This window comes from Python bivittatus, unplaced genomic scaffold, assembly GCF_059951505.1.
Source record: "Python bivittatus isolate LINGU-HERP-01145 unplaced genomic scaffold, Pbiv_v1 ctg000590_np1212, whole genome shotgun sequence".
In the NCBI taxonomy this organism is placed as follows: domain Eukaryota; kingdom Metazoa; phylum Chordata; class Lepidosauria; order Squamata; family Pythonidae; genus Python; species Python bivittatus.
Genome location: NW_028277086.1, coordinates 1,309,862 through 1,321,807, shown reverse-complemented (window position 1 = coordinate 1,321,807; position 11,946 = coordinate 1,309,862). Strand labels below are relative to the sequence as shown.

The 11,946-nt window shown below is 54.8% G+C and overlaps 1 protein-coding gene across 1 annotated transcript; it reads right to left on the bottom strand.

Annotated features, from left to right (window-relative positions):
* Positions 1–432: 432 nt before the first annotated feature.
* FOXH1 (forkhead box H1) lies at positions 433–3,344 on the bottom strand. The gene is made up of 3 exons (XM_088149255.1): positions 3,132–3,344; positions 2,216–2,320; positions 433–1,164 (listed from the first exon to the last, which is right to left on the bottom strand). Exons 1-3 carry the CDS (start codon positions 3,342–3,344, stop codon positions 433–435), a joined length of 1,050 nt encoding a protein of 349 aa, XP_088005381.1.
* Between the last annotated feature and the right edge of the window lie 8,602 nt (positions 3,345–11,946).

The window sequence follows — 11,946 nt, the reverse complement described above, 5'->3', positions numbered from 1 at the left end:
GCACTCATGGAGAGAGGACCAGACAAGGAAATTACGCTATTTGAAATGCAGAATTTAATAAAGAACAGATCTGGACAGAAATACACCATCACTGAAGTTCCCAATTTGACCACAGTAATGCGTCTTTGCAGCCAAGCGTGGGCCTGGCAACCAGGTGGATGCACCCTAGACACGGGACCAGCCACCCCAATGACAATGGTTCCTACACAGGCATCGCCCAGATGGCCTGTTTGTCCTAAAATTGTGAAATTGCTTCCAAAGGGGGCCCACACAAGGAGGGAATCCACAAGGAAAAGCATTTTGTAAAGATGGCACAAAATGATGTACAGAATAAATAGAGCCATTTGCATACGCTCATTTTGAAAAGGGGAACACCAAAGGGAGCTGGTTCCTGCCAACCCCCTCCTCTGAACGTGGGGATCCTGCAGGCCCTCAGAAAGGCGGGTGAAGGGCCTGGAAGGGGATGAACAAGGGCACAGGGGCGATCCAGGGAGTATCAGGTGCCCCCCCAGCTTGCTGCACTTCTGGGCTGGCAGCATGTCCCAGAAAAGGGTGGGGAGGGCAGGGGGCTGCTACCAGATTCCAGTAAGCAGACCCTAGATAGGAAGCGGGGCCAAAAGTGCAGCACGGCAGGCTGAGGGAAGCTGGGATGGTCACCAGGGTTGGCAGGGGCAAGGGGGCCCCTGCCGGGGGAGAAGTGCCAAAGTTATACCAGGGGGACAGTTGGAAACAGTCTTTGCAGCAGGTGGGGACAAGCTGAGGGCTAGGGGCTGGGCAGGGGCCCTGCTGGCTGCTCTCGCCGAGGGGGTGGAGGCAGCTGACGGAGGCATTGCAGCTGGGGTGCTTGGGCCCAACCCCAGGGTCTTCACTCAGCGGCTCCAGCAGGGACTTGATGGTGAAGGAGGTCTGCTTGGGCGGCTGGGGGGTCTCTTCTGTGCCAGGGAGGGCTTGAGCGGAGACTGGCGACTGGAGGGGAGGAGCACTGCCAGAAGACAAGTAGGAACGGCCATGCAGCACGAAGGGACTGAGGTCTGGGACAAAGGCAACTTCCCCTTGGCGGGAGATGGCTGTGTTCTGCAGCCGGAGGGCTTCGGGGGGGATGCGCTCCACGTCCACGGCCCAGTAATTGCCCTTCCCCTTTGGCTTGGCGGGGTCCTTTAGCACCTGTGGGAGATAGAAGGGGTCTCTCTAAGGAGGCAGGCCCTGGGGTGGGGGAGGTCATCGGCCAGGAGGCTCCAGCTGGAGCAGAGATCAATTCCTGTACGCCTCAGGCCAAGAAGACGGGTTCTGAAATCCAGGGTATCTAGAGACATACTTGGCTGGAGAAGACTCTTCCCAGAAAGTCCTTCTCAGGGCAATTGTCAGGGAAATAAATTTTGATGCTAAAACAGAGTCAAAATTGGCTCACTCACTCACAGGTGTGAGCAATAAAAAGCTTAGGGATAGCTAACCCAAACTGATTGGCTACAAGTAGTATAAAAGAGAGCCTAGCAAGTTTCTCTCTCTCTGCTATGACTACGTTGCTGTTAGATTGTATCTGCTATTGAGTTCCTTGCCTGATGTAAGTTGCTTTACTGTTATTTGTAAATAGGCTGCACATGAAGAAAAACTACGGATTGTCTGTGTTTGTTTTCTCCTAATACCGATCACTAGTTTAGCAAACTGCTTTGCCCTACTCAACAGCAATACTTGACCTTCCTGCTGTTTTTCCCAGCCAGAAAGTTCATCTACGTTGCTTGTTTCTGGCCGCTTAGAAAGAGGAGGTCTAAAACCTTGGCAGCCTGCCTGTTTCAAGCAGATGCAAAAGCAAATGGTCTCTCCCCACCCTTCAGATCCCCCAGCCTTACGGAGCCCTGGGGATTTGGGGAACACTGACTTCCCCCCCCAGACTTGGCGACCTACCACCAGGCTGGGAAACTGGAGCAGGAGGGAGTGGTCACCCAGATCCTTTGGCCTTAGTCCAAGGCACCGGGGTGGGGGCGCTGCTGGAGCAGAAATCTGAAGCCCACCTAGAGGAGGTCTGATCCTTTGGGGACTTAGACAGGGCCAGGCACCCTGGTGTCTCTGCTTGTTCTGCAGGCCCCACCAGTCCCAGGTAGAGAAGGGCCCTGGGGGCCCACCTGGCCTTAAGAGGCACTTTGGAGAGGAGGCCTCCTTCCAGCCCAAGGCCCCCAACCCTTCCTCCCTGTGCCCCACGCCCTCTGCCCCTCCTTACCATAGTGAAGCAGTCGTTGGCAGAGAGGTTGTGGCGGATGGAGTCCTTCCAGCCCTGGTAGGTGTCCTTGAAGAAGGGGAAGAAAGTGCTGATTTCCCTCGTAATCTGAGAGAGAAAAGAGACCCCCGTCCTCAGAGCTGCGGACCAGGCAGGGCTCCTCCATCCGCGGCCCCCCGGAACGCTCTTCCGGGGCTGGAGGCTCCGCGTGTGCCGGTGGAGGCCCCCGACCCTGAACCAAGGGCGATGCCAGGCGCACAGGAGGGTCGGAGGCGCCGCTGCCTGCCCGGTCCCCATCCGCGCAAGTGGGGGAGCAGCGGAGCGGAGCAAAGCCCACGCCGCGTCCCGCCCGTAACGCCCGCCGCCGGGGCCAGAGCCGGAGTCGAGCGCCCCAGGGCAGCCGACGGCGCCAGGGCTCCCCGAGGCGAGAGGGAGGCCCGCCGCCGCGCTTCGGGGAAGCCCCTTGGCCCGGGCGCCCCTCTCCAGGCGGGGGACGCAGCTCCCAAGCGCCGGGGGGCTGGAAGCCAGGAGGGCCGAGGCAGCGGCGCCGCCAGCCAGCCAGCCAGCCAGCCAGCCAGCCAGCGACCTCCGACGCCAGGGAAGGCGGGCGGGCGGCACGCGGTCTAGGATGCGGGCGCTGCCCCGCCCGGGGCTCCTCCGCCCCAGCCCCGGACAGCCAACCTGCCCCGGGGGAATCTGGTTACAGCGCCCGCCCGACGCCCCCGAGCAGCCGCTCGTCCCCGCTGCGGGCCGCCACCCCGAGGCTCCCGCGAAGGAGGCAGCCCAGCCCAGCCCAGCCCAGCCCAGCCCGAGCCGGCACTGGACGGCGCCTCCCTCGCCCGTTGCTCGCTCGCCGGCCAGCGGGCCAGCGGGCCAGCGCGGGGCCCCGCGGCAGAGGCGGGCGGGTGAGCCGCCTCACCTGGGCGAGCTTGAGCCTCTTCCTGGGGGAGGCCTGGATCACCAGGGCGATCATGGCCAGGTAGCTGTAGGGCGGCTTGGCGTGCCGGCTGTAGCGCTTCTTCTTGGCCCTGCGCGGCGGCGGCGGCGGCGGCTGCGGCTGCTCCGGGGCCCCGCCGGCCTTCCGCTTGCCCCGAGCCTGGGCCGAAGGGCTGCCCCCGTCGGCGTCCTGCATCCCGGCGCGGCGGCTGTCGGGCTCGAGGGCTCCCTCCTCCGTCGGGGCCGGGGGTTAAATAGGCGCGGCGGCGGGGCCGCTTTCGCATGCTGATGGGGCAGACCTTCTGGCTCCAGGGCGCGGCGCGGCGCGGCGCTCGGGGCGGGGCGGGGCGGCCCCCCGCGGAGGGAAGCCCACGCGGCCCCAGGGCCCGCGAGCGGCGCCCCGGGCTGTGGATTAGGCCCCGGCCAGGTCGCTGCCCGGAAGCGCCCTTCCCGACCTCCACCCCCAGGCTGGCCCGAGTTTGGCCGTGGCGACGGGGTTGGGGCGAAGTCGGAGGGTCCCGGCTGGTGGAAAGGGTGCTCAGCCCTCCCGCCGGCGGGACTTGGGCCCACGAAGGCCCGTTCCCCCCGGGCTGCCCAGCTGGGGTGAACCGGGTTTGGGTCATGCGCAGTCCAGCGTCTTTGGGAGCCCAGCGGGGGTCTTCGCAAGTGCAGAGAAGGTGGGGGGCACTGTAAGGCGGGGCATTTATCTGGCCATTGCGTGCCATGGAAGCCGTCTTTTCTTGGCTGATCCGGCTTTAGGGTGCTGTGTGAACCCAGCCGCAGAGTTGGAAGGGCCACTTGAGGTGTTAAGGCCACCTGGCTTTAGACTGCTTGACTGTGATGAAGCAAACCATGGTTTGGTGCAATGCCCGGTGAAGCCCTGATGTAATTCAAAAGGCCAAGAAGGAAAGGGTGTTTGCACTTTTCTCAGTACCCAACAGGAAGGCGCCATCTTGGTCCCAAAGCCAGAGCTCTTCAGCAACCCGGATGGGTGTGCGGGGCCTGGGATGCTGAGCTGGGCGTGGCCAGGCAGGAGGGCATCTGAGTGGCTGCGGGTCTCTCATCCTGGGGGCGGCTCAGCTGCTGTTCCCATCCCGTGTGGACCTCTGGCCGGACCAGTCTTTCAATTTTCCCAGGCACTGCTTGGGGGGGGGGCGTTTGCGGCCTTTTAAGCTGCTCTCTCCTCTTGCAACCTAAGAACAGCCCTGCTGGATCCATCCAAGGGCTGTCCTGGCCCCGCTTTCTCCTCAGCCTGGCCAAGCAGATGCCCTGGGTGCCCCAGAGATGCTCCCTTCTCCTGCCCCCAACCCACTGTGTCCTCAAGAGCATGCCTCCTCCCCTCCAGACCGGTCTTACGAGATCGCATCTGGAGGCCCCGTTAGTGGCCCTCCTGGGGAATTAGTCCCGGGGAAGAACTGCTTCCGTTCAGTCTCCGTTCAGCACCTTCGCTGCCTTGGTCTCCCGTCATCCATAAGGCAGAGAAGAAGTGACAAATGGTTGGCATTCTCGCCGAGCCAACAGGTAGTTTCTTAGCACGGTAGGCAAACTCTGCCAGCTGCGGGAGATATAACAAGCCACAGCTAAAGAAAGAATGGCTGACTCCAGCAGGTTGGCTTTGGCTGGGAAGCTTGTGCATCCTCCCTGGAACTGAAGATCATCAGAAGGTCGCCAGAGCTTGGGAGCTGGCTGGGTATTGGCCCAGCCTGAACTCGCACCTGAGGGAGGGCCTGGGGCTGGTCAGAGAGGTCACTCTCAAGGGTCGTCATGATAAATGGGGGCCCAGGAGACCCTCCTCACAGTGCGCCTCTGAGGAGCCAACCGGCCTCGTAAGTGGGTGGGGGGTGCTTGAGGAGGAGGAGGAAGAAGGCCCATGCGGGGACTGCCAGGAAGACCTCAGCTGGCCCCTTTTAGAGCTGCATTGTTCACAGACTGCCCATCTCCCTTTCTTGTGCTAACGCTCCTGGAGCAACACAAAAGGCCCCTAATGGGGGCTATCATGGGCTGTTGATGGTTAGCCTGAGAGGCTCCACTGAGGAGGTCAGAAGGAGGTTATCTGGGCTTTGGGCTGGACAGGCCTAAGCCAGGAAGAAGCAAGGAAGGACACAAACCTGGGCTCACCCACGGCACCAGCCACAGCTTTGTGAGCCGCAATTGGCTGAGTGCCCCAGCGCAGGAGGCTACAGGCCAGTGTTTTTCCAACTGGGCAACTTGAAGATGTGTGCACTTCAACTCGCAGAATTCCCCAGCCAGCCAAGTCCACACGTCTTCAAGTTGCCCAGTTGGAAAAACACTGCTATAGACCATGGTTTAGAAACTCCATGGCTGCATTCTTCCAACACACTAACCCAACCCAAACAATCCATATTTTGGCTTTGTGTGATGTTGCAGATGTAGCTAAAGGCTGTTGTGGCCCCTGAAACCAACCGGCTGCATTTGGGAAGGGGCACAGGACCCAAGCGGGCAACCCTCCTCTTCCTCCTCCACTCTTGGTCCCAGCAGGCCCCTTTAAGATCTCTGCTGCAAGCAGTTGAGGGGGGGTGTGGATGCAAACAGGTGCAGTGTCCAGAGCCTGATCCACCGCTCCCGGGTGGACATCCCCAGGTCTGATAGCTAGGAATGCGGCCGTTTTGCCCCTGGCAACAGAATCCAGTTTGCCTTCTTAATTGTCTTTTGGAAATCAGGGCCTTGCTCGAGGAGGAAGAAAGAAATATTCACACCGGAGGGGGCTGGCAAGCAGGTGGGGGTGGGAGGGGAGAAAGGATGTGGTCTCAGGTGCTGGCAATGTCTGAGAGCTGAAGGGGGGGTTGATCCGAGCCTCTGCTCCCCACCACTCCCTTGCACCCCCACCAGGTCACTGCCGAGCTTGTTGAGCAGAGGTCAAGCCCAGCACCCCAGGTAAGTGCACAGCTGGACGGTTCCGCCTCCTGTTCAACCAACATCTGCCTTTTTTTGGAAGGCTTTGGGGCAGCCCTCTGGCCTCTTCAGGCATTGCAGGAGTCCCTCTCCAGAGATAATTTGTCTCTTCTGATCTTTGGCATGCACACACCCTCCCCCCACCCCCGGGGTTAAGAATTGTGATTGCATTTGTGTCGGGCTAAGGCATGCACTGTGCTTTTTACAAATTACAGTGCCTGGGCTAAAACCAAATCTTATTAGAAATTAAACCAAATCAGATAGTTTGGTGTGAACTCAGTCATCACAGTAAGTCATAGAAGTATTTGTTTACGTTGACTTTGTGCATTGTGTTGCCACAAAAAGGGGGCTACTTGGGAGAGGCCTCTGTTCTGGAGATGGGGTATCCCCTTAACCTCTTCTCCTTGTCCTGTTTTCTACACAGTCTTCCCATATGGGATCAAATAATATTAGAAAATTGTCAGCATGGTTGCTCTGGAATAAAATAACATAGAACGGAAGGGTTAGAAGGGGTCTTGGGGGGTCTTCTAGCCAACTCCATGCCCTGTGCAGGAATTCACTACTACAGCATCTCTCAGAGATACCACCATCTTTTGTGTCAATCTGGTGAACAGCTCTTACTGTTAAGAAATTCTTCCTGATGCCCAACTGAAGTCTACTTTCCTGTTTTTAAACCATGGGCCTTTGGAATGGCTCTGAACAATTCTCCCTGCCTTCCTTATGGAAGTCCTTCAGGAACTTGAGGGCCCCCCACAGTCGTCTTCTCTCCAGGCTAAGTGTACCCAGAGACCCCAGTGATTCCTCAAGTGTTCCCCCCCCCCAGCCCCTTATCATCTGGGTTGATCTCCTCTGGGCATGCTCCAGTGTTTCTCAAACTAGGCAACTTTAAGATGTGTGGACTTTTGACTCCCAGAATTCTGGGAGTTGAAGTCCACACATCTTAAAGTTGTCAAGTTTGAGAAACACTGCTCTAGTTTGTCAATGACTCCCCTAAAATGTAGTGCCTCTCCTGAATGCAAATGGTCTGACCGCCACAGAGCAGAGCTGAACAGTTACTTCTCCTGACCTTGATGCTGCTGTTGATGAGCCCTAAGGCTGCATTTGCTTCTTTTGCAGCCACATCATCCTGGGCATCAGCATACTCAGATTCTTTTGGCATGTTCAACTGTCCGGTATGATGTCCCCACCCTATACTCCTGCCTTTGGCTTTTCCTGTCCAAGTCTAGGACTTTGCGTTTGCCTATACTGTATTGAAATTCTTCTTGCTGCTTTCTGCTGATGTTTCAGCTTGGGAAGATCCTGAACCTCGATAACGGCCTCTAAGATATTTGCCGTTCCCCTCACCCTTGGGTTGCCTGTAAGCTTGACCGTGGCATTTTCTAACACCACTTCCAAGCTATTTATAAATATGTTCAGCGGCGCAAGGCCTAGAAGGGTGCCATGCAGTATGCCACGCCACTTGTCTCCAGCTTGACCCACAGCTGCTGACATGCGCTCATTGGGCACGAGGCGGTTCTGTCTCCATCGAACAACAGCACAATCCCTCCCGTTTTGCCATCTTTTCTGCTAGGATCCCACGGGAGACTTTCTCCAGCGCTTCAGGGAAATCAAGGTAGACTATGTCCACCACATTTCCTGGTCAACTAAACTGGTCCCTATTAAAACAGGAGATTGGGAGTTCCAGGGAATCTTGACCTTTTTCAGGGAGAACTGGATAGTTCTTGGCGTGGTAGAGAGAAAAGCAGAGGAAGGGGTTCTGACTGTCCTAAGAAGGACCATTAACTGTATTGTACCTTTTATAATCAGCATCTGCAACCACAGTTTGAAAATTAGACTAATTTAGTTGTAAAAAAAGTCTGTCCATAGAAGAGGAGAGAGAAATGCAATCCAGGATCCCTACAGGGAGTAGAAGGTTCTTGGCACCACACCAAGTGTTCCCTTGTTGAACATCTTCAGACAGGATGTGTTGATTCCAAGGATGGGAAAACTCTGGTTCTCCAACTGTTGTGGAATGACGACTCCCAACATCTGCAGCCCACAAGAGCCAACGATAGGAAATGGGTAATTCAGCCACACCCTCAGGGCTGCAAGGTGACCACCCTCAAATGATGGAACAGAAAGGTCTGCTTGTAGAATTAGCAGCTCTGTTTGAAGTTAGTGCTCAGATCGTGGAAATCTCAGTTTCTTATTTGGGTGCTCAGGCAGATTGGAACAGTTTATATCTATTAATTTACGGGACTGTCCCTCCGTGAGAGTATCTGCCGGCCCCCCCAGATCGGATAGGGTGGTCATGCTCCAGGCCCCTTCCCTGAAGCCTTGCCATCTGGTGGGGCCTTGGAAGTGTCCCTCTTCCGTGGCTGCCCCCCCTTGCAGAACGCCCCCCCCCACTTTTAGCCTTGCAGAAGACCATCAAGACCTGGATCTTCGCCCAGGCACTGGGCAGAGTGCGGGCGTCTGGGGTTGGTTGTCGGGGGTTTGGGAGGATGAATGAGGCGCTGGGTTTGGGGTTTGGTTTTACGGTTTTACGGTTCTGCGGTTTTATTGTTGCTGGGAGCCACCTAGAGTTGTGCTTAAGATGGACAGCCATACAAATATTTTAAATAAATATGTTAACATTTTGGAACGCTAGCTGTTTATGTTAAGCATTTGTTTACTACTTCCTAAAAAAAATACAGAGTGATTTACAATAGATACTGGAGCAGTCATTAGATTATAAAAGGGTTTTTAAAAGCAATCACTCTTGGTTTCTTGGCAGCAATGCTGCGCTCTTCTGGGATTTTATTTAAATTTCCCAATCCAGCCTAATTCCCATTCAAGTACTACTGACCTTGCTTAATTTTTAGAACAACAACAACAAAATCTGAAAGACTGGGTAGGTGCTTCCAATTTAGGGGTTATGCCCCATTTTAGAGGTATCCCTCCCTTAGTCTTCCTAGATCCCTCCCACTGCTGCCACCAGTCTTCCTGCCTGTCACCCCACCACCTTCTAAAACCAGATGCCCAGAGCCCTGATAACCCCCAGAGCCCTCTGCTTTGTTCCCCCCCTTCCTCAACAACCTCTCCCCTCTCCCCCAACAAGAGGATGTTAGAGATAGGATGATCTTTGTCCAGTTTGGTTGGATCCAGAGCTGTCTCTTGAGGAGTGAGTGGCCCAGGGCCCCTTTAAGGACCTCGGGTGTCCCCTCCCTCAAAGAGGCATTGACTGCATCCTAGATCCAACTCCTGGTCTCCTCCCTGGCTGCTTTAATTAGTGTGGGGGGGGGCAGTGGTCCAAGTCAGATCGCAGGGCCCTTTGTTTGCTTCCTTGAGATCCACAGGCTCAAAAACCTCCCAGGTAACACCACAAGATGTCACCTTTGTCATCTCGATAGACTCTGCCTGGCTGACTTGTAGCAAATGTGAGTGGTTTTATCCACAAAATGCTTGGCCAGGGGATCACAACTTACATGGACTGGATTTTCCAGCTGATCCTTCCCGCAAAGGGTCTGAGACCTTTTGAGCAATGCAGCTGGCTGATCTTCTGCAGGCACAATAAGGGCGGAGAAATAATTACACTTTGCTGCCTTAATTGCCACAATGCAGGCTCAGATTCAGGCTCTTGCGTACAATCGCATTCGCTGCTTCTTTTCTGCCAGCATCGGTCCAGGAATCTCTTTCACTTGCTTTATTTCCCAGAGCTCCTCAGTAAACCAAGGAGTTTCCGGGGATTGGCAGATGGGAAAAGGTTGCTCGGGGCTGGTCCTGTCAAGTGCCCTGGTCCCCACCCCACCCCGCGTATTCCAGAAGCCAACAAGGTGTCCAACAGAATGGCCAGGAAACTCCCCAAGCCCTGTTAGGAACCCTGCTCAACCCATCAGGTGTCCAGGGTGGGCCATCTTAATAAGCTGCTCCTCCCTGCAGAGGTCAGGGGGTCCAGTTAACTTCATCATCATGAGGAAATGATCTGTCCATCACAATGGACTGATAGAAAAGTTCCCCAGAACCAGATCATGATGCATCTGCTCTGAGCTGAACACGAGAGCTAAAGTGTGACTGGCTACAGAAACAGCAGAAGAGCTAAGGATGATCTACGGAGGTTGTGGGTTCTTCATCTCTGGAGATTTTTAAGAAGAGGCTGGACAGCTATCCGACATGGATGATTTAATTGGTTTTCCTGCACATTGCAGAGGGTTGGAGGAGGCAATCCTTGTGATCCCTTCCAATGCCACAGTTGTATGAATCTATTATAGGTGGCAAAAGAACCAGAGAAGAAGACTGGAATGGAGGAATCAAGGTGCCCAGATCTTTTCTGAGGAAAATAAACAGTTTGAAGTCCTCAGTACCAATTTTGTTGCTCTATTTTTAGACACGTTATTGATGATGATTTCTTTGTAATTGGCTAGTGAATTATCTGGGATGAGAAAAAGGAAGGTCTGGAAGAGAAAGAGTTGAAGGGAGCCCCTGTTGGCAACTTCTCCAGGACCCTTCCATAGCATCATTTTGTGTACAGGGTTAGTGCCGATAAAGGAGCTGTTTTTACATCACAGAAGACCAGAAGATGCTGTAGTCAAGACAGCATGTACACCCTGGAACCTTCACTGAAAGCATCGTGGCTTCCATTTGACAAGAAACTGTGTGACCTTTTGATGAATTGCCTTGGACGTTATCAGCCCTGTGCACAAAGGTTGCTCGGCTGCCTGTGGCTGTAGGGCCCTGCCCAGTACTACGTGTTTGTGTGTGTAATCTCCAGATGTGTCAGCTACAGTTCCCATCACGGCCAGACACCACAGTAAGATCCCTAATTCCTGCGTGTGTGGGTGCAGCCCATAGAACCTCAGGCAAGAGAAAATTAAATTACGCTTTGCTATACAGTACGCGTGTTGGTCCCCCATTTAGAAACCTCAAATAACCCATAAAGAATAAAAGCAGTATGAAATCTGGGCATGTGAAGGAAAGAGAAAACATCTGGATGACATAAGAGACTTTCAGATTGCTTGGCTGTTTTATGAACTTGGGCATGTCTGCTCAGCTCCACCCTCACTGACTGCAGGGACTTCCTTGTTGGTAGAACAAAGCTTTCAGGACAGAAGCCATGGGAACACTCAGAAGGCATTTGGCACTGCTCGTGGCACCGATTGGCCCTGAGGGCCTAATGAGAAGGACTTAATAAATGCTTGGCATGTGGTAAAGGTTTGACAGATGGAGTTGATTATTCCAGCCAGCCAGGTGCTGCTACTGGATCCTGCCAGGCAGACCAGGTGGGGTGGGGAGGCGACGGGAGGGGAGGGGAGGCATACTGCTTCAGTTCAATAATTCAGGGTCAGTTTGAGTCCAGAGGTAGGATACTGTTAGTTGAGCTGCCCCACCCAATGCTTCAGGACATGTTGGACTCCATAATTCCCAATCAACTAATCTGGCTTATCTGGGATGTTGTAATCATATATTTTTCTAACTTTTTCAAATATTAGAATCAGGGAATACAGGTAGTCCTCAGGTCATGACCATTTGTTCAGTGACTGTTCAAAGTTATGACGGTGCTGAAAAAACGGACTTACAACTGGTCCTTGAAGTTGCAGCTGTTGCACTGTCCCTGAAATCAAATGATCAAAATTTGGGCACTTGGCAACCAGCCCGCATTTATGTCCATTGCAGCATCCTGTGGGCATGTTCTCCTGTCCTGTGTGAACTGCCTCCATTTCAGTTCCCTCCACCCACCTGTCTCCCCCCCATCTCTGCCCTTTTGGCTGCCCTGCACAGCATGGCCAAGAGGAAGAGGTCGCTGTATTCTGCCACCACCTCCTCGATGCTGCCCCCCACCCCCCTGCCACTGCCCTCAGCTGACCTTCATTGTCGTCTTCATCTCGCTTCCCCTCTCCCAGTGGCGGCGAGCATCTGTGCACGACCTC